Source organism: Apteryx mantelli, chromosome 14, assembly GCF_036417845.1.
Source record: "Apteryx mantelli isolate bAptMan1 chromosome 14, bAptMan1.hap1, whole genome shotgun sequence".
NCBI lineage: Eukaryota > Metazoa > Chordata > Aves > Apterygiformes > Apterygidae > Apteryx > Apteryx mantelli.
In genome coordinates, this window is record NC_089991.1 from 6205423 (window position 1) to 6228365 (window position 22943).

Sequence of the window (22943 nt, forward strand, 5' to 3'; positions counted from 1 at the left end):
TTGTTCAGGAGTGATGCACAAGCTGCACATGTTGTGGCTCTGGTTCATCATCGTCCCCGTGGCACAGACAGGACTGTCCGCTTCCCAGCCGCCAACACACGCCGCCGTTTGTCGCAAGAATCTGGTTTATGAATCAGCCACTGTCACACAGACGGCAGAAGCGCCAACGTCCTCTGCTCTCCCGCTCGCACAGACTCGAGCTGGAGGGCCACAATGAGACCTTGTCTCGAGGATAAAGTTGCTCTTGTGCAGCAGCTGCCAAAAGCCCGGTGCCGCAGCCGTTGCCAGCGGCCCTGCAGAGCTGCCCCGTGCGTCCTTGAGGCCTGACCTGCAGCAGCCAGCGTGCAGGGATCTGAAAGCCTTTAATTATATACTTTTAATTTGGTAAATGCTTAAAGTAGTGACATCACCGTGACCAATATGCAGTGGTAAAGACCCATCGAGAGGCAGAAATCAGAACCAACGTAAAATTGGCACCCAGCACCCGCGTGTGATCAGCAGCTCATGAAAGGGATTGCAAATTTGCAGACGGGCAGACCAAGCACGCATGAGGGTCTCGCAGGAGAGCTGCACGTTGCACACGGCTGCACCACTGCGGCACTAGCACAAGGCACCATGGCTTCGGCCACTGTCCTCCCAGCCAAACCGCCCTGCAAACTGCACCCTACGTTTGACCTTAGAAACAAGCAGGAGTTCACAACAGCTATGCTCCGATTGACTGAACAGCCTGTAGGAAACAAGGCATTTCCTCATACCTTAAGCTAATTATTACTACCTGTATGACAGGTAGCAGCAGGGTGGCTGCGTGATGGTGCCAACGGTACCTGGACAGCTGGGCTGGGCATGTAGAAAAACTTTACCTCTCCGTTTATAAAGCTGCTGTTCTTCCCCATTTGTTTCTCCAGAAAAAAAGAAAAACCTCCCTTGCACTCAGCGCAGCCACTCCACGGCCTCCCATTTAAAATAAACTCATCCCAAATCCATGTTCCTTGGGGCACAGCAAAGCACTCAGTGCCCTCTCCTGCCAGGAGCCTCTGCTTTTTAAATAGTCCCCCCAACCACACTTTCTGCCTTAAGTTATGAAAGTTAATTCATAGCTTTCTTTTATAAAATGTTTGTCACCAGCTACTACTGAGCTTGATAATATCCTGCAGTTTTTCCTCCCCGGGACTTTCAGCTCCAGGCAGTTTCAGCAGCCAGCCCCAATCCAGACCCAACTCTGACATCTAGTGGGTGTTTGGCTCAACACTGCTCGTCTGGGGGAAAAAGAGCCTCACTTTCCTTTCCCACCCATTTCTGCATGCTGGTGACACGAAGCCCTTACATCTGACAGCGTCTTTCCCCTAGAAGGAATCCAAGGTCCTCGATTAACTCCAGCACATGCAGGAACGTCTCCAGCCACCACCGAAGTGGCTGCAGAGGCCGGAGCAGAGCCAGGCCAGGAGGCAGCGATGCCCTGGTGAACTGCGGTGCTACGACGAGCAAAAGCTCAAAACTTCCCAGCTCTTTGCTGGAGTCACAGGAGTGAGGATTCATCCCTTTTTTTCCAGCAACTTGGCCCCAAAGCACCTGCCCTGCAGTCTCTGTGGTGCTTTCTAGCTGGAGACCTCCCTACCCACCCACAAAAGCATTAGGTTATGGAAACAGGGCAACATACAGGATTCCTGACAAGCCCAAAAGGCTTCAAAAGATCAAGTTCTTACAGCACCTAGTAGCTTACACCTTTTCCTCCTCTACTAGGATGTGGCAACACCTTTTTATGAGAATAAGCATCATAAAAAGGCAAACAGATAAACAATTTAATTGGGTTTTATTTAAATCAAGTGATGAGTGTTTGCTTTTTATTATTTTGCTTCTATTTCTTTTTGTAAAAAAAGAAAAATGTTATCAGGCAATGCGGGACTGCAGCCAAAAGTTTTAAGAAATTCAGACCACTGGAGTCACCACCAGGGAAGCCACTAAGCACCTCGAACCAGAGCTCATCAAAGAGCCAAGACTGATTTGTCCAGGGTCTCTTCTCTGCAGGTGGAGAGAGATTTTCTTTGTTTCCATTTATTCAACATATCCAGCACAATAAATAATTAGCTCAGAGGTCAGGAGGTGAGTTCAGAGTAGGCAGTGCTGGTTTTTAGGTATTACTTTTCCCCCACCTCTCTGGTTTTTGCTTGTCTCTAGCAGATTTTGAGAAGCACTTGGCTCTCTGCACACAGCTATTTCAACACACCACCCAAAGAGTTGTGGCTGGGATAAGGAGATGCCCAACGCCTCTTCCGTAAGCTAGGTGCAGCTGCCTGCAGGTGACTGTGGTTTCGCCCTTGCTAGCAATTTGTCTCTACCACCAGGTTAAAGAGCAGAAAGTGCCAATAAATGTGGTTTACAAGAACAGAGCCCAATTATCACCAGCTTTTGGGACAAGAAAGTTATGAGCTTTTATCTAGTAATCTGAAACATGCATATGCTTGGGTAATTCGACATCCTTTTTGGAACAGTCACATCTTCTCTGTCCACAGCACCAGTGTTACCTTACAAAATATGAACTGAGCATACTCTGTTCTCTCTTTCAGAGATCAGAAATGATGCACAGAAACAGGCAGCTGGCATAAGACCAGAGTCGAGGGAGGCCAAATCCCACAACTTGCTTGGAGGAACTATTTCCAGCATGTTGAGTTCTAACCGCACAGGGCAGCAGTGCTGCGTTCCAAGGCCAGGTCATTCCAGAGAATTACAAGTTCCATCCAAGTCAGGCCAAAATAAGAAGCAATTTTTCAAAACATCCCAGCTCCATACAAGCCTAAAGTCTGGAACAGGGTTTTTCCTCTGCCTCAAGGAAAAAAAAAATACACAACTCTTTTCATCATTGACCTTTAATTTGTCAGGAAATTAATATAAGGAATTGTCCTAGAGTAGCCACGGAGAAGGTGAAAGGAGAGCAGCGCATATATATAAATGTAAATCTAGAGGGGGAGTAGGAAAAAAAAAAAAATCAATACTGTGTGGTACTGTGCCTGATTAATGTTATAATTAACATAGGAAGCAAGGAGTCAATCAGATGCCAGCTGCCATATCTTTTTTATGTTGCTCTGAAGCACGCCAAGTCCTTATCCTGAAGCTCAGAAGCTGTGAGAGTCACCCTATGGAAAAGGTGTTGCAAGATTGTCCGAAGAATCACGGGACATGATTTTCAAGAGTGCAGGAGGAGCTGTAGGCATGCGTAGGCCTTTCTGCAGGTTGGTGCCAGCCCACGCTGCAGTGCACGGAAACATCTGCACCTGGGACTGTCATCTGGAAACACAGAATGGAGCCTCCTGCTCGAAGAAGCTATCTATCTCCTGCGGCTGGACCCTTGTCTCTGCCCCTGGCTGCCGGAGCAACCTTCAAAGCAGCATTTTGTGCCATTATCTTCCTCTTTCCGCTCCGACACCATCTGTGCTGTTCACGCAGCAACGGCAGGACTTATCAGCTTCTGAGCAGGTAAGTTTTTCTTCTGACAAGGTCTGCGGTGCCAACCCCACTGCCGGCACACTCACCTCCACGGGAAAGTGGAAAGGCAACATCCTTCTCCTCCGCTCCTGTTCATGATGGCAACGGGGCCGACGAGTCTTGTGTTGCTTTCAAGCAGCACCAGCCTTAGCGGTGAGCTTGCATGAGGGGAGCAGGCAGGAAGGATACTCATTTCATCTACGTTATCTGCTAACAGCACATCAGTACCAGGTTAATGCCCAGGTAAGCAACTTCGCAGAATCCAAAAATGAGAGAGCTCTCTCCCACCAAAGTGCTCGCTAATGTAAGCGTATAAACCAGTGCTTAGAAGTGTAAGAAAGGAGATGGGGAAGAGCACTAAAAGCTAGAAGTTAGGATGATTTTCCCACAGTCATATTATCACACAACTGATGCACAACTGAGCAGTTGTATCGCACTTTTCATAAAGTGATGAAACGTCAGAAAAAATTGTTTGCCATCCCAGTGCCAACAGGCAGTTTTAGCGTTAAAGGCACAAGACCACAGCCAGCTTTTTCTCAAGTCTGCAGGCCCCTGTCCTGCTTACTGAAAACCTGGTCCAGGCACAGGATGTCCCAGGAGAGGCTGGGAGCAGCCACGGCACCTCAGCTCCAGGGCCGGAGCAGCTCCCCGCTGCATGACAGAGCTGCCAAGGCTTTGCAGGCCAGGCTGAACACGTGCTTGTGCCGCTTGAATCCAGCACGGCACCGCAGGTGACGCACCTTAAAAGCAACTCTCTGAATTTTCTATGCCCTGTTAACTCCTCGATTCCCCCCACATCATCTCCTTGGAGCATGAGGATTGCCAGGGCCGGGGGAGGCCGGCTCCTTCCCCGCTCTCGGAGCGTGGGTCACCGGCTGCGCGCTGCTCCATCGCAGCTCGGCAGAGGCACAGGAGACCTACGCTGCCGCCCCGGCGCTGGGGAACGGCTGCACTGCGATCGTTTCTCATGGGTTGGAGAAGGCGCAAGGGTGGCAGACAGGAACGCCCGCAGTAATCGCGGTGGGAGAAGGCTTTCACGTTCGCAGGAGAAACAGCTGCCGAGCTCCACAGTTGCTGTCTCTCTTGTTAGGGGTAGGGGAGAAAACAGATTAATCAAAGCACCCAGAATCCAAATCATCAGAAAGCACAGCCATCTGTTAGATTATTAATAGACACAGAACTCGTATAAAGCACTGACATTAATATTCCAGGAATACTTTTTCTGGAGTAAAAATTTTAGATTAGCAGCACTGCAGTGTGCATGCGCGCGTGTGTAGTTAATTCAGATTACTTTACTCCTGCAAAATAGAATTCATGGATTTCTCCCCACCTTCCATCAATACAGCACCTCATTTTCAGAAGATGGGGGGAAGGAAGGAAAAAATTTCCAGATTATTTTAAACCATCTTTTTTATTTTATGGTATTCATTTTAAATGCATGCATATTTTGCTCTTTCATTAGTTGCATTCAAGTTCTTTCTGTACTGTACTCGATTCCCATGTGAAAAGAGGCAGCTAAAATAAACACTCCATATTTATTCATGTCAAATGGTTTTTCCAACAGGAATTGAAATATAACTCGATCAAAAGAGCCCTATTTCTCCTTAACCTCCAGGTTCTTGCCCTTGAAACATGATGACAAAAGAAACCGAACTGCCTCACTTTAACCACTGCTATTTGCTTCCTTTAAAACACACACAACTGATGACAACAGAGATAAGGCAGCACATTTTATATTTATTCAATTTTTCTCATGCCTTACTGGCTAGATACAGGGCAGCCAAAATAGATTTACACATGCATCTTTCCTAATCTGTGCAAAGGGGAACATAAGGAGCCTCGTACACGCAGCGTGTATGCCAGATACCCTCGTCCCCTCCGAGTGGCCAGAGGACAAGACTCGCACCACAGAATTCCTTATCTGCCCCTTTTCCACCCAATGCAACTAGTGAACTGTGTGCAGCTATAAAATGGGCCACCCACAGATGTCAGTCAAACTACACTGAAAAGGCAGAGGGGAGGAAAGAAGCAGTAGTTCCTGGAGATGAGGATAAACCAACCATAAGGAGAAAGCCAAGCGGGCAGCAGACTGGCACAGCAACTCAAGACCTCACCCGCTGCGTACAAAAACCAAGCTGGAGCCTGAAACAAGATCCAGGCTCCAGCAAAATGGACTATTTCCAAGTATTTGAAAAGCTTCAAACAGCTGTGGTGAGGAAGAAAACTCTCACAGTCTGTGACAAGACAGACAGAGGGAGACAGACACAAAAACAAGTTCTCTTGTAAAACAGAAAAGGAATTGAGTCTTTGACAAAGCCTGCAGGGCACGAACGGTCCTGGCTGGGCACGCTCAGCAGGCTCCCTCTCCTAAATCATGTTTGAGGAAAATCCTTCTTCAAAGTCTTTGACAGGACTTACCCACCCAGAAGACTCCCAAGAAGCAAACACAGTTGTGAGTCATGTTTTGGGGGTTCAGGAAAACATGGGACACGTCCCAGCGGAGAACAGCGACTGCTTCCCTTCCTCCAGTGACTTGCCAGCAGATCCGGCCTCGCTGCAGCACCACCTGGCGAATCTAAAGACGATGATGTCCAGGCAGAAGGCAGAGTATGAATCTAAAATTGCAAGGTAAAGGATTTTCAAAACTATGGCACTGCAGGGAAGGCACCTTTGCACCGTACACATCTACTGCGGGGTCCCTCTCTGGGATTAGCACCCACGGCTGCTACCGCAGTCAGTGCAATCCACACACTGCTGCAAATGGGACTTGGGATCTGGTACAGGATTAGTTTAGCAATCATTTAGAGTTACTTGAATGCATTTTCTTGCAAGGTGCTTGAAAGACTCCATACAAGATTTTTTGGCAGGACTGCGCAGATTTTTCTCTAAAAGCCTCTGGTCTATTGTGTATTTCTCCTTTTTGCACTAATCCAATATTAAGAATTTCTCTGTGGAAAAGCGTGCAGGCTTGCAACAGCACTAATATTAAGTCAAAAATATTCTTTACAAGTTTTAAGTCATGAATTTTAACAACTCTGAGGAAAGTTTTCATAAGTATTTTCCAAATTTCAAAGATGAGAAATTGAATAGAGATTTAGCCATAGCTTTTTATCAAGGTAAGAAAAAGGCAGCATTTTCAGGCTCCAGTTTCCAAACAGTGCTGCTTTTTTATTATATTCAAAATGTTCATTCCTTTAACTACATGGTATCATTAATTAGCTATAAGTTACAGGTATAAGTCATGCTAACTGTCTATTTGATTAAATTGCAATATGCCTCAAAATGCATCACTTAACGGCTTTGTCCTTACAACTTTGTGCCTTGCTCACTGTGTTGTGGAAAAAAAAATCCATTAAATCTTTACTCTAATATCTTTAAAGGAGTATTCATCCATTTCTGCTTAATAAATGAACTGTTCCTGCCCCCCCCCCCAGTCTTTTTACTGTATTCTGTTTAAGTTTTCCCTTGCAGTTCTAGTCAGGTTCCTCAGTGTTTCATATTTACCCCAACTTAGAATAAATATCCAAAGTGAATTGCACAGGCTTTCTAATATATAACACCATAAAACAAAAAAGCAAGCCTGTTGCCGAACGGCGCAGTTTTGACATAAAGCAGGTACGTATGGACTTGGGTATTAACGAGACCTCATGCAGAACTGCATCAGATTCAGCGTGCGCATTCGCAGGAATGAGCTGTCTCTAAATTCTCTGCGAAGAGCTGCCTGCTGAAATAGCAACTCCACCCATCTCCTCTCCCTTTTCCACAACTGTTGTCACACTGGAACGGCACATAGTCCGAGTTAGGGGTGTGAATCCGCATGAGCAGCTCCTTCTCACACTGGGCGAGCACAAAGTTTAACACCACATTCCCCTTACAGAAGGGAATCTGCAACTGTGAACAAGCTTGGTGCAATATCGCCTGATCCGCAGGAAACGAGGAGGCTGTCGTAAGGGTGTCATTCATCCTCCGAAACAAGGGTTAACACCGGCAGCAAGGGGCATACTCTGCGGCCTGCTCTGGGGGTGCCAAGTACTTGTATTTATAAGAACATATGCTAAAAAAAAATTGACTAGCTTTAAGGAAAAAAGAAAAAAAAGCAAGCTTTTTTTTGTTTTGTTTTTAGGAAAGGAAAAAACCCTCTGATTTTACAATGTCTGTCTTTCAAACAGCCTGGAGCAGAGGAACAGAGCGCTACAGTTTGAGATTAAGGATATGCACTCAAAACTGGGACAGCAGCGTAAGTGGTACAGCCTTGTGGAGATGAAAATGCAAAACGTGGAGAGAGCAAAGGAAGATGCCGAGAGAAGAAACGAAATGCTTCAGAAAGAAATGGAAGATTTCTTTGACACCTTTGGGGAAATTAACAAATGGAAATAAAAGAGAGTGAGTTGTTCAGTTTTTAAACTGAGCTTGACCCCAGGAGAGGAAAAAAGCCATACTCTGATTACAATACTTACTGCCATTTCAGGGGTGAAATGAGAATCCCAATGGCAAAAACTAGGTTGTTAATTATAAACTGAGCAAGCAGTTGATACGGACTTGTTGGGATGCCTGAACTCTAAAAACTCTCTGCACCACCCTGCTAATGCCGGGGATGTTTTGTCTTATCACTGGAAAAATCTTTCAGTCATACTCTGCATTACCAGTTCCCAAGCCAGGCCACAGTGTCTTGGGGAAGCACCCTGATATTTTTTGGCTAGCTCTGAGTCCTGTACTAATGCACTAAATACCAAAGTGACTCAGTATTTTTTAATCAAGGGATGTCACGCTTGTTGGACTTTGTTTTTATCAGTCACCCTAGAAGTCACATAGGTATTAAACTTTGAAGAATGTTGAGTTTATATTTGCATCCTAGAAATTAAAGTCAGTTGTTCAGTTAGAGGCAAATAAATGTATATAGTTAACTTATAGTTAAAAACACTACCCTCACATGGCCCTGCGGTTGGGATCTAGAACTTTGGTGTAATTCCTGCCCTCCCTTTGAAAGGATATTCATTTGCATTAAAAAGCCATTTTCTCCTCTTGATTATAATTAGCCTCCCATCAAGACTCCCAGATGAGGATGCTGGTCGTTAAAACTGTCACTGGCAGATTCCCCCACTCCCATCTCTTAAGCAGATATCTCTCCCTCTCCACACAGTGTTTAAACCATTTTGATAGCTGGGTCAGCGACCTGTACACAGTTAAGCATCAAGAAAATAACCACCGTTCTTTTACCCACTGCAAAAGAACTGTTTCCTTAAGTCTGAATGTCATCATTCATGTTAACTTCTGCATACTTAAACCTGTTGTTCATACAAGCACATGAACTGAATTTACAGTTATACTTTGTATGAAAGAGAAACGTGTGGTTTATTATTAGCTCTTCGGAAAGATTAAATGTAACAGTAACCATCCACTTGCTTACTGAATGTCTCACTGAGAAAGCCGATGAGGTATAAGCTGAACTTGCAGACTCTTTTTTCCTTCTTCCCCAGAAAGGAGAGAGCGAGCAGATTAAGAGCAGATACAAGTGAATCAGAAAACGCCATCTTACCCCACAAGGTTCATGGAACGAAGCAGCTCTGTCCCATTCACTGCCCAAAGGTCCTCACGGCAGTCCTGAAGACCCTTGCTCACCAACTCGTGCCAGCTAACAGGTTCTGTGCATTCTCTAGTCTCCAGAAGTGCATCACTGAACCATAACTGGTTTCTTTGTCTTCTTACCTTCACACGGAGCAGTTTCTGAATTTGAACTCCATGTACTTACTCAAGTTCTTTTCCTCATTTCTTTTTCCCACTCTTCTCTTCACTTTGCATCTTTTGGGACCTCGTTACTATGGAAAACACTCTGCTTCTCCTGAAGTTTCACTTTCCTCAAAAATTATCTGCATCTTGTTCTCAACTCCTTCCCTTCTTACCTTTCTAAACCTGCCCTACCAACATCAAGAGCTTGCAGTAAAGAAAAGGTATACCATAAAACAAGGAATGCACTTCAGTATGCTTTGTAAAGCACTTTGTTGCATATAAATAGTAGAGCTGCTTTATTTCCTTTGTTCTCTTCTGTTTAATGCATCGGGTCTGTCCATAGTCTTTCTCCGTACCTTAAGAAACAACCAGAGAAGTACCTATCAACAAGTATCAGAAAGCTTTGCAATCTACTGTTCGTCACTGCTTCATCCAGATACTCTGCTGCAACGCCCTGTAGAGGAGATAAGACTACAAGTTCTCCATGCAAGAAATAGCAATATTCCTGCAGAAAGGCACTTCATTCTATCGTAAGTGAATCTTCTACAACACTAAAGTCTGGCTGAGAAACCTAGCCCTAGCCATGTATCTAGAGAGGCTGACCCTTCATTTAGTATAAGAAAACCCTTATGAAAGGCAATTGGATCAAAGCAGCAGTTAAGTTTTACTTCAGCTTCCCCTAGCTGAGGTACATAAAAGAGCTTTGCAAAAGCAACTGAGAAAAACTTACTGTGTCTTTGCAAGAAAACTTACTTCTTCCTCCAAAAAGAACAGTGAAGTAGTTTTTTCAAGCTAGCCATACATCTTTCTTGTTCAGTGAGAACAAATCTCATCATTTGAGCTCAAGGTGAAAAGAACATTCTTCCAAAATCCTTTTAAACAAGCTGCTGACTATAAATATACACATAAACCTTGCAAGGAAGTCTGAAAAATCTAACTATGATCCTCTTAAGGCACATGCATGCGAATACAGATCTGTCAGCATTACCTGACAAATTTCTGCAATTTAATAAACATTTCAAAATGCATTTATTACTTGGCAGTAAAAACAAATGCTGTTGGATGTCCAAGTTTTCTAGTTGATTGAGAGAAAGGAGCTCTAATCGATTCCTTAAAACTTATTAATTTATTTTTCATACTAATACTTGCTTTTTGGTTAACTGAGAACTAAGGCAGTAACAAACTTCATGTTTTAAGATAACTAAAAACATGCACCCTTTCAGTTAGACTTAACATTCTACTTCAACACAAGACACATCAAGAAATAGAAAGCTTATTGCTATAGTAAATGAAACAGACTGCTCACATTGTTCAAGTATACATATTTATTTGTAATTTTACAGTGGCTTTAGAACTGGTGTTTTATGACAAGATTTTTGGAGAAAAAACAAAAAGGTTCAGAATGAGGCTATAACTAGCACTTCAGAATTAGTTACTGACAGCTTTCCTTATGAAATTTCTACTTTCCATTAAAAAAAAAAAAACGGCCCAAAACGAAGGAAGCATGACTGCTGTCCATAAAAAAGAAAAAATACTTTCTAGTCATCCTGAAAAACAAAGTCCAGCATCAGACAAAATAGCCACTGCACTAAAGGGAACATGTTCCTATTGCACAAGCATCAAGAATGAGATATGACAATCAAAGCCTAATTTCATAGGCAGAAGAGGCCACATGTATCTATATAGTTAGACTTCAAAGCACATCTTTCTTCTGAAATTATATACCATACTATAAGTGAAATTAAGGCCATAAACTCAACACTATAACAAGTGATAGGGCTTGATGCTACTTTTCGTGACATTCGATAAACAGAATGCAGAAAAGAGGGCCAAAACAAGATATACAAAGCATTTTGAAGGGGGTGAAAACTTGACGGCATCGCAAAAGAAATTCTTAAAGAACAGATAGTTTGGGGGGAGTTATTTAAGGGATTAGGTAAAACTGGATCTCATAACAAATGACTCAAGCGACTATTGCAACCTTTTATAGCATGTCTTCTAGAATACATTCTGTAGTGTATTCCCAGGCATTAACATTTATATTTGTATGAAAAGTTATTTCTATGTTATTCCCTCTTGAAAAGAACTGAAAATCTGTATAATCTTTATAAGTTATTTTAATGACCAGATAGGCTTTACTGTACTGAGTTAACTGCATACAGGTAACTGTGTGATTTACTCTGGTATCTTGATTACACTAAACTGCTAAAACACCTGTGAAACCCAACATGTCATGTATTTTAAAGAAAGGGAAAGTAGTCATGTATTGCTATTTTTTCTAACTGTGTTCATTTTATTAGTATATAACACACCTGAAAGCAGTAGCTCCAAAACAGCAGTTACTACTGTGGAAGGTTAAACATTTTACTTGAGAAAAACTTGGGAATTTTACCTGATGAAGTTGAAGATGCACATTAATCCCCTTATAAAGTTGGTTTGCCACCATTTAAGAAAATATAGATATCAAAAAACAGACAAATACACTGCTAACCATCTGTTTTCTTTTAAAAAATTAGCACCAATTTATGCATCTGAATTCATAGAAAAGCTAGTGACACTTTTGTTTTTTCAAAAAACAGTTTCTCCCATTAGAAGACAACACAATAACATATGCTCATGGGTATTAATTAGCTTTCTTATCAGTAAAGAACAAATGACTACTGTTTCAGGTAGTGAACATAAAATGCAGTTCTTAGGTGATTACTTTCTCCCCTGCTTTTGTTACCCTAAGAAACTATGAGGTGCCGAATTAAGGACCCATTCTGGGAAACACACACACGTGTACGTAAGCGAGTAGACCAAGTATCAGGGAAGTATCAGGGTTTCGGACTAGTATTTTAGAGTATTTTAGGGACAGTGTCTTCCCATGGTATTGATGTAGCATCTATTACAGTGGAGTCCCAATCTTAAGCAGATGTTCTGGCCTTACCATAACGTATACAACAAGCTTATGAAGCATAGGCAAGAGTTAATAAAAGATTTTGCTTAAGAAAAAATCCTAATGCTCCCAGCTGATCTTGCTATCAGGGCAAAGAAACTTTGTCATATCTTTATAAAATAGATGGCTAGATAGTCACATTGCTACTCAAATTGTCCCACAGGCATGTGAATAGAGATGTTTCTCAAATGATCTCTTACTATGTATGAAATTTAATTCCAAATCTCTGAAAACAGCTTTATATTTAAAGTAACATGCTAATTAAATCTATCAGAACTGCAAAGAGCACAACCAAAATTTAAACACATTAGATGATTTTAATGTCATTCCATTCAACCATATGCTGGTTGCATTTAGAAGAATCCTAAAGTGCTTCAAACCCATCAATTAATAAAGTTGATTTCTGTTGTGCAAAACTGCAAGCACCTTCTCAAAAAATAAGCAGCAGCATCGAGGAATAAAAACTTAAATAGCTAAATGTATTTTCTCTATTTTGTTTTGAATTCTTAGACCAAAATAATTTGCCATGTTTTCAGTAACAAATCTCAGAAGAGTGCATTTTATTATTTTAATTTTATACTTGACTTGTTATACATATACTGTTTGAAATAGCGGACCCAAGTTTATTTATATGCACAAAGCAAGACCGTGGGATTGAAATTCAACAGCTGAAGTTTTAGCTACAAAAATAGTCTTTTTTATAGAACACAAATGGAAACGATGTTTGTCTCTCCACTTTTCTCCAACACTAATATGAGAAAAGGTGGTTTACTTGAAACATTCTTTTAGCTCCAGACACCTTTAGCATGCAGAGTGGACAAAAATAAAACTGATTTATTAAGTTGTGTAATAAGCTTTAGAGCATCACTATTACTCACGTAATAGACAATCTAAAATATATGTAAAATAGTCAGCCAAAGTACATTTTTTCTGTCAAACTTCCAACACATTTAAAAAAAATAATAAAAAAAATCAAAGACACTGTGGAAAAGCAAAGAAGTTACTGGAGTCAAGGATTCATCTTTGGGAACTTAAGTCCAAATTCTGCATCTGGGTACAGGTGTCCCTGGATCAAAACCAGTTTTGAGCAGGAATTACAGCAATAAGCATCCCAGAAAAGAATTTGGTTCCCAGTATATAGTATCACTAAGTTTTAGCATCAAGCCCTGATAGAATCCATATGACATACGTAGAATATACAGACAAAGGCTGTTCAGCTTCCCCCCACACACACTTAAAGTACTTCCATTTCAAGTGTCACAGTTCAATGAAACACTCCACACAAAGTGTATTGCTGCAAGACTGAACCTGCATTCCAAAAGAGCCTCATGTTCAGTAAAGATTTGTCTGCACTTGAAGATCTGAACTTCCAGCACCCAAACCAGAGGAGCGCGCTTCTGCCAAAAAAGGGCCGTTCGTTCTGTTCTCGGAGTCTCAGTAAGCAAGCTGTATTTTGAATGTTTGAACCTACTTCATTCATCAAATTATGATTTTAAGCCAAATACAATCAGATCCAGAAAGGAAACTGATTTAGCATTGAAGGTCCTTCCTTTAGGAAAGAAAAAATTAAATATATGGAATCACTTTTTTCACTTAATTTTGCATAAACACATGTATACTCTGTTAGGACTTAAAGACAAAAAACCCCAAAGAACTCTGGTCCCTAACAGTTTTTGAAACTTACCAGCCAACCAGTTAATAAAAGTTAAACTCAAACTTAACTAGAAATTATTTTGATAAGGAAATGTAAACCCTTATCAGAAACACAATACAAAGAATTTCAAAGGCTGTTTGCTTTAGTTTCCAGTCATTAGACTAGTTTATTTTATATGATCTGTGCAGACAAAGCCTTATTTTGACATTTGTTTCTTATGTTTCATCATTTTTAATAAAAAACAAACCTTTCATATCACATTATTTCCTCAAAGCACGCCTACAGGCTTCTTATCCAGATTTAAAAGTGGCTGGCTTCTTTAAGCTTTGTTTTTTGAGGAAAAGTGATATGAGCACAGATGAAATGAACTTTTTAAAACATACTCCATTTCTGCAATGCCATACAGCTACTCAGTGTTCATATTTAATATAATGTTTCAGGTAAATAATCTGGTTAATAGCCACAGATCCCTCTTTTTTCAGGTGAGCAGTTAAGAATACAGATTGCATCTATGTTGACCATCACTTATTTTTAATCATATATTTCATAAATCATTTATGTATACTGCAGTAGTGTTAACACTATACAGTCTCTCATACAGAAAAGTAACATTCATGTTTACAGAACTAAGCATTTTTTTATATATATATGTATATACACATACACACACACTCACATATTCTTAATCTTTAAATACATATAAATATTTATAAATGACAAAGTGCAAAAAAATGGTCAATGGCATCACTTTACATACATGATTTTAACAACAGGAATAAAAGTGACTCTATTGCACACCAAACTCTCTAAACTTTTAAACCCTTGTCAGATTACACGTGCACTTTGTTTTCCGTCAGTGATGAGGCTCTTACTGCATTGAAGACCATTTCACGAAATGGGGCACTGAACTTAATCTGCAGTCAGGAATACAACTAAATGTATAAAATCTGCATGCAGTGCATTTATAGTCTATATGTGCACACTGAAATAGTGTGGGAACATTAGCATGCGTCTAGTCTGCATGCATTTTTCTGAATACAATCTGCATATCTGTCATCTTGACAACTGGACATTGATTCAGTTTATTAGCAATTCAAAAAAAATTATACTGGAATCAAAACCACAATATTCACAGTCTTTTCATTTCATGCATGTTTCCAAGACAGTAACAGTTCTGTAAAAGTTTGAAGCATCAATGAATGCCATAGCAAGTATCCATTAAATAAAATGAGACTGCTTTTCCTACAATAAGATTTACAAGGAAGCTCAGTCAATCTCACAGCTGTTTTAACTCCAAGATAAAGCTATATACTAGGAGAAGGTCAGATATCAGTTCCAACCATGGGGATAGATCGGTTATGTATTGAAAAACATAAAAGACAAATTTGAATCATAGAATAATTTAGGTTGGAAAAGACCTGGAGGTCATCTGATCCAACTCCCCCATGTTCTAAGCGGCTCAAATCCAATATGAAAAATTCAACTCTGTGCATCCAAAATACGTGGAGAAACACAGAGTGATTAAATTGAAAAAGCTACCAAGAAAAAAAAAAAATCAATCTTGAAAAGTAAAATCCAGTAGATTACTGGCATGGTAAGTGACTAGACCATTAATAACTTACTTTCTGCTAGCTTTATTCTAGGCCTGTTTGTGTAAAAGTTCTGGCTGAGCATTTTGATGTTCTTGATTTGCCATGGAAGTAAAGCGGATGCATTTGCTTTGCAGTTGTTGTAACAGTGGATTTAATCAACTGCTGAAGACTTTAGCCCCTCGTGTTCACATATAGAAAAAGAGCTCTTTCACAGAAGTGTAGGATGAAGTGTGTAAAATGCTGTAATCTACTACTTTGCAACAAGAATCTTCATAAAAAAAAAAAAACCTTAAAATAGCCTTTAAAAAAAACTAGGCAGTAATTTTGGATCGCCAATCTTTATGGGATGCTTTTTTTTTTTTTTGGAGGAGAATGCTGAGCAGCCATTGTCAGAAAAGTCACCCCCTTATAAAGTACTGTGTGTTTAGCACTGCTGTGTCACTGAAAACTAACAGCTTTATCTCAAAAAAATGACTATGCTTTGCTGATTGTCCATATTAATATATTCAAAAGTTTTCTCTTTAGTTTCATTCTATAGTGTCTGCGTCTTTTGCTAGCCTATAAAGGATTGAAATAAATCACAGATAATCTGAACTTGCTAAAAAAAAGAACAGTGACCTGTACTGCTGTAAGATAACGGGCATTATTAAACGTTTGTCCCAGTGACAAAATGCACTAAAACCATTTCACATAAACCATCAGTATCTAAAGATAAACAGAACTCCTGCACTTCAGTTAAACAGCGTTAAAAAATCCAAGATGCCAGATGACAATTCTGACATTTAATAAAGTACTTAATATGATGTTAGTTTTTGCCTTCTGGGACAGTAAATTCTAAAACTGAATATATTGGCTATAGCAAATTAAGCTATTTTAAAAACATACGGGTACAGTCCTAATCTAAAAGCAATGTTTGCATTAAGAGACACTATGGTTTTCAAATCTTAAGGCCAGAAACGACAGGTAAATTCCCTTTTCTTTTACAGAGCGTACTAGACATCTCAGTAACGCAGGGGCTTGCTAGGCAAGTATATTTTACAACTTCTCTTTAAATATTCAAGTCAACAGTATCTAGAACAACAGCTAAATACAGTGCCTTTAAGAAAGTGGTGTTTTACCTCATCTTGGATATCTCTTCACTGCTATTATAGTAATATTGTTTAATCTCGCACACATGCGCACACACACACACAAGGTCCTCTCGCAAAACATTTCATACATCTGCATGCTCTAAAGTGAACATGTACAAATACACAGATGTGTAGTATTTGGCAATTTTAGCCCTACACTACTGCAAACACATTTTCTAAGAACTCAAAATATTGTGCAATGTAAGAGGCAACGTTTGTATTATCTGATTCTGAAGACTGCATTGATAAGCCTGTATTGAAACTGCAAATAGTCCCCTCCTGTCCTCTGACACTGTCTTTAGAAAACATATTCATATGTTTTCCTCCTCCGGTATAAACAGAGAGGTTTTCCTAACTTGGGAATACCGTTTAGCTATATTAAGTAAATGGTCTTAGCTGACAAATTACTCAAAACTACTATCATATTGTTTCTTAAAATTCGCTAGATAGAATGTACCCATTAAAAAAATTGGAAAAAAAATTATACACCTCTTTTTCAGGTCACTTCGGCTGCAAATCTCTCCAATTTGTCTGTCCTTTTATCAGAGTTTGCACTGAACGATGAAATGAAGAGCATCACAGATTTAATTTCCCTTTTTGTTTGTTTTTGTTAAAGGACCACCATCACAAGCCAGAAAGGTACAGAACAACTTAGCACTCTCCCCTCTTCTAACCAGGCACTGCTTCACAGATATGTCACTCAACAAAAATCCCTTCCTTAAGATTGAGTTAAACCACTGTATCTCCCTTCCATGTCTTAATAACTGAAAGGAGTCAAAGACACATACACATACTCATAGGAGAAATACGAAGCGATGGCTGTGTTCTTTAAAGTTCATGTTTATCTCTTCTACAAGAAGATGGACAGAATCTTTGGGAAATGAAGATAGAAAGGACTCAATAAAGAAAAAAAAAAAGTGCTATGTGGAAGAGTAACTGCCCTTTAAACACAGTACTGAGAGCGCTCAGTACGTGAGCTAACACTCACACGTAACACTCCAGTAGTTAAATAAAGCAAACTGCCGCAGTCACACATTTAAACAAACTTCATAGAGACTATACATTCAAGAAAACTTACTGATGAGCAATACTGTACTAAAATGTAAACAACCATTTGCATCACAGAAGCCTACCAGTTGGAACTGAAAAGTCATAAACCCACTCAAGAGGAGTTATTGGCTATAAGTCTATTATAACTGCTCACCTGAAACAGGCTGGAACAAAGAAAAGCCTATAATAGTGTCTAAATTTAGATTTTTTGTTCTTTAGACATTGATTTGCTTTCATTCTACAACACTAAGCAGGCAGTTTTATAACAACTGAGTAAAAAATACAGGCATTACTTTAGCAGAACATGCAGAACATGGAGTTTTTCTACTTGGTTCCATTAACTTACAAGCAATTCAGGCCCAATGGAAGCAAGAGTTCTTTTCCAAAGTTAAGTCTGCAATCCTGGCTGATCATCGGCATCCTTCAAGGGGTCCTGTCAAGGCATCGAGGCTGCTGTCTGTATCTGAAGCCAATGTTTGCTCTGTTGACATGGATGAAATGTCATTGATAGATGATGACTGGGAAGGACTGGTGTTGCTATTCACTGCTGCATCTGTGCTAAGTAAACCAAACATAATAAAATCTGAGGCAAGACAATATTGCAAGTAAAAATAACCGTGCTTCAAGGCTCTGAGCATCATTTTCCCCACACAAGTTCTTGTGAAATAAATTACTAATAGTAAAAAAACCAAACATGAAGTACCCTAGGACTCAAAACCGGACATGGATATTAAGAGATTCCTATTTATCTCCCCTCTAGAGAAAAAAAAAAAAAAATCTACATACACACACGTGTGTGCATATACATATGTAAAAAATGTGTATATACAAACGTATATATAAATTGTGTTATCTGGTGAACAGCAACCTGAATATCGAGAGATCTAATAAGTATAGCTCACAGGAGACCATACGATAGTCTAACTACTGAACCGAGAGAACAGCAAACATCAAGAATTCAGTCAAGGACAAATACTTTGCACTATAAACTGCTTTTAAAATAAGGAGCTCAACAGATATTAAACCCTACATGAAAGGGACACATGCAGAGCCACACAATAAGCATCCAGCATAAAAGATATTTATGTAACAGTTGATGCCACACATCTCGTTTGACGACCGAACCCTTTGGGAAGAAGGTAGTGAATATAAAATGCAGTGCATCAGACACACAAGACTTCTTAAAGAAGTTCTCCTACAACTTATTTCCTAAGAACATAAAACTACTTCATGCGGATTTCCAAAGGCTGATCAGAATCAATAGCCTTGAACACCACAACTTTTGCCTACCTGGATTAACCGGGATTTCTTCATTTCAGTAATGCAACCGAGCAACCCTATATCTCATAGTTGTAGGAGTTAACTGTTGAAACAATGACTAACCTGAGGGTTGATCTTTTACCACACCATTCTTGCTTCTTTCTTCCCAGTCCATTACTTCTTTGTATATTAATTCTTAAGAGAAGGAGGAATGAGAGAAGAGACAGAAAGAGCACTGTAAGACCACAGAGGATTTGTAAAGAGTTTGCAAGCATATAAAGGCACAATAAAATGGTTAAGTGTCAGTCTGTAACTTGTATAGGTATTTATTTTCCTTTTTACAACAGACCTAATGCAACGATTAGAGGATTCTGCAGATATTCTTTATGCATCACGGAAAGATACTCAGCATGTACGAAATCAACATTTTATAAACAAAATAGCCAACCATTTAAAAATAACAAAAGAAACCCAAAAGACTTTATACATGCCTGAGATACACTGAAATTAACTGTAAAAAAGAAAAACAAAGATTTAGATTTAAAAAAAGAAAAAAGGTACTGATAACCTCTAGCAGAAACTTTAGTTTCGCTGATAACAAGAAAAGAATATCAACAAATGTCTTTATTCTGAAAGGAAAATCTCCATGGAGACTTTCAGGAAAGTCTTGAAATTCTGAAGTGGATTAAACTAACAATTAAAATATTGCATGAACACTCTCAGAGTATCATGTGCACTTTTAGTTATACCTGCAGTTAACTCACAGTAGCTTGTATATATACGCCATAGTCTTAATGTAATTTAGAGAAACAAACTTCTGTAATATTTAAATAGCTTGATCCCTTAATTCTGAGTAAAACATTCACAAATGGATTCAGTTAGATTTAACTGATCGTTTTACACTTTGACTTAATCCAACATAATTTCAAGTGTACCTGTGCAGACATGCCCTAAAGAAAATATTTATAAACCAGAATTAGTGCCTCAAACTTATAAAGCTATTTTTACAAAAAGAAGTGACTTCCCAAGTAAGTGGAAATGTCTATCACCCTTGTACTAAAACTTTGACTAAAACTGTAAAGTGTAATTGATAGCAATACCACAATGCTGTTTATTCTTTTGTTTAAATCAACAATTCCTACCTATTCGGCTAATAAGGAATACAAGCAATAATAAAAGAGGATTAAAAAAAACAAACCACCTCAAACCAAGATTTTGCTCTTTAAGACTTCTAGAACAAATGCAGTAGTAGATATTATCAAGAGATATGGCTTTAATAATACATAGTGAAAAGAGGCATGTGTTTCTGGTTCAGATTTTCCTACCAATAAAAAAAATGCCATCAGGATTACAAACACTTAAGAGATAACAAAATATTCAAAGGAAGGGAAGGGAAAAAGAGACCTGAGAAAATGAAAAACTGTGATATGTTGTTAAATATACTTCAGGGGTGTGTGGGGGTGGGGGTGTGTGCGCGCGCGAGTATGTTCCAGATGGTACATTTTTCCATTACTAATTTCTTTTCCTGTTGCCACAAGCAGTACTTTGTAATTTGAATAGTGGGTCCCAGTCAGTTACACAATTCAGCACCTATGTACTCCAAGCTGTGCATTAACACAAGTCACCACAATAAATGTCGCTGGTCGTGCCCACTTCTTACCTTTCCATTCCTCAATTGCATGTTCTCTTTCTTCCAATTGCGCGTCATAGATTTGAGGTGGAGGCTACAAAGCAAACAAAGTCTATAGTGTACTTACAATGTCAGACTAACACAATCAATCATAGCATGAAAAAAAACTAAAAATGACAATTTTCTCAGAATTCTGTTACTTTCATCTTTGGCAGTCTATTCCCCAGTATCTCAAAATTACATTCATTTTACAGCTCCAGAATTTGTTGTTAAATTCTACCTCCACTGAAAGGCTGTTTAAAAGCATCAACTAAAAATTAAAAGTCACTGTAAAACTTGATGCGACTGCAGAGAAAGTCCACTTTTCAAAAAGCACTAGATTATTACCATAGGCAACTCTTCCTCCAAAGGGAGCAACAACAACAACTACTTTCAAAACTGTATGAATTCCACCTTACCGGCTGTTTTTCAGGTGGTTCTGCCCCTGCACTTTTGCTGATGGGCAGGACAGGGGGAAGCACCCACCCACACTGATACTTTAAAATTTATTTTTAATAAATGCAAACTTACAGCTTCTGCTTCAGCTGGATCATACCAGACAGTGATATAAGGATGACGTAAGGCTTCATCTACAGAAATTCTCTTGTCTGGATCTACTACAAGCATTTTTGATAATAAATCTCTAGCTTGACTGGCTAGAAAATTAAAAAAAAAGCATGAAAAGAGTTGTAGAGGTTAAAGTCTGACACAGAAAACATACTAGGAACAGGCAACGCACAACGGAACAGATTTCTTCAGCAACTAAGCCTCTCAACAAGTTCCATTTGTTGGTGACATGGGAATACTTGATTTTTAATCCTATAATATTAACTACATCTCCTTGAGTACTGATTTAATTGAACTGTGTGGTATTAAGGTTCCCCGTCTTGCTATAAGCATTAGCACACACCTTGCGAGGGCAGGCCCAGAGACCCAGTCTTTCCTACACTGTTACACATATACATACACACAGAGGGGGGGTGTGCAGGGGTGCGGGGGGTGTGTGTTATATTTTAAAAACAAGGTCACCATCTTTTAATGTAAATTTAATTTTAATATAATGCCAAACAGACCCTGCAACTAACCTCAATCAACCTCAATTTTTAACACTTCTGCTGTCACATGGGTCACAGTTTGTGTGAACATGAAAGACTAAAAATTTTTAGTAAGCTTTTAAAAGCACATCCTAGTACAATAAAAATCTAATTATGTGATATTAAATTATTCTTTCTTTAAAGAGAAGTTAATGTGACATATGGTTATCCATTTTTGTAGTGGCATTTTCTTAACATTTCTTTTGTCTGAAAAATCACTATATAGTAGTCATTAAATATAAGTAAAATATATATGTAGTATATTTGTATGTTGTTTATCTGTATACTATATTTACTAAACTCTACACTATATAAAGTAGTAATATAAATATACAATACAATATAGATAAATAAAATACAATTTTGTGTAAAATAATTTTCAAACATCTAGACAGTAACAAGCCTTTTTTTCCCTCTTAATAGTAATCATCTAAAGTCAAGGCATATCTGAAATGAATTATACGCCCACATCAACTAGAAAATTTTAATTGTAAATAACTTCCACAACAAGTATGACTTTCAGAAAACACTTAAGTCATAGACATTATTCAGTATATTAGAATTAAGCAGAATTTTGAGGACAGGGAACTATTTCTGTATTCAATGACTACTATTAAGATAATTCTTGTAAGACATCTCAGGATGTGTCATAAAGGACAGAAACAGCAGGTACGCAACTTCTAGTGTTGACACACCTACTGCAAAACACAGTGGTATTTTTTATTTAAAAATTTTTTTAATTAATTGTACTGTAGGCATTTTAAAGGAACATCTTTAAAAAGAGAAAAACCCCTCTCCTTACTTTTTAACTTGTCACGATCAGATTCCGATGGAAATATCCAGTCGGGGAAGAGCTCTTCAAATTTAATACCAGGATATTTTGGCCTGTTTTCTACATAATTCCTCACTGTAGGCTGTAGTTTCTTCATAAAGTCTGCTGATGGCGTTCCTAACTGTTCAATAACTTTATTCCATTGATCAATATCTGCACCATATCTTTAGGAAAAATCAGCTGAAGTATTTGAAGTCTGCACTATATAAAATTATCACTTACAGAAATCTGAAAAGCGAATGGAAACTTGAACAAAGGACACAAATACAAACTTCATTCTAGAAGCAACTGTACTCTGAGCTGAGCTGCCATGCAAAAACTTAGATTGATATCAAAGTATAAAATTCAGGTTTTGTAACGCTAACGTAAGGATGGGCTAGAAGTGCTGCATAATGCATTATTTTAAGTCTCTGTCGCTCATTAGTACCTATTGGCCAGTTTTGAATGCAGTACTTTAAAGAGTCCTAACGAAGTCTTTATTTAGCAATTACGTCCACAACAAAAGAACCTTGTTTGA

At 39.1% G+C, this 22943-nt stretch overlaps 1 protein-coding gene and 1 long non-coding RNA gene across 6 annotated transcripts in view; one reads left to right on the top strand and one right to left on the bottom strand.

Moving 5' to 3' along the window:
• Positions 1 to 4897: 4897 nt before the first annotated feature.
• Positions 4898 to 22943, bottom strand: part of MAPK9 (mitogen-activated protein kinase 9) — a 37102-nt gene continuing 19056 nt past the window's right edge. For 3 of the 5 annotated variants that reach the window (XM_067304749.1, XM_067304750.1, XM_067304752.1), the window contains 5 exons: positions 22397 to 22579; positions 21032 to 21156; positions 20492 to 20555; positions 18955 to 19026; positions 10513 to 18124 (listed from right to left, as the gene is read on the bottom strand). In XM_067304749.1, coding sequence (XP_067160850.1) covers positions 17982 to 18124; positions 18955 to 19026; positions 20492 to 20555; positions 21032 to 21156; positions 22397 to 22579 — 587 coding nt within the window. In that variant the 3' untranslated portion in view covers positions 10513 to 17981. Of the gene's footprint in view, positions 6096 to 10512; positions 18130 to 18954; positions 19027 to 20491; positions 20556 to 21031; positions 21157 to 22396; positions 22580 to 22943 lie in introns of those variants that run through there. The other 2 variants (XR_010885622.1, XM_067304751.1) reach the window with 2 other exon arrangements.
• On the top strand, positions 6024 to 10435 carry LOC106493459 (uncharacterized). Its single transcript, XR_001294144.2, has 3 exons — positions 6024 to 6108; positions 7650 to 7863; positions 8958 to 10435. It is a non-coding gene; the product is annotated as an uncharacterized lncRNA (long non-coding RNA).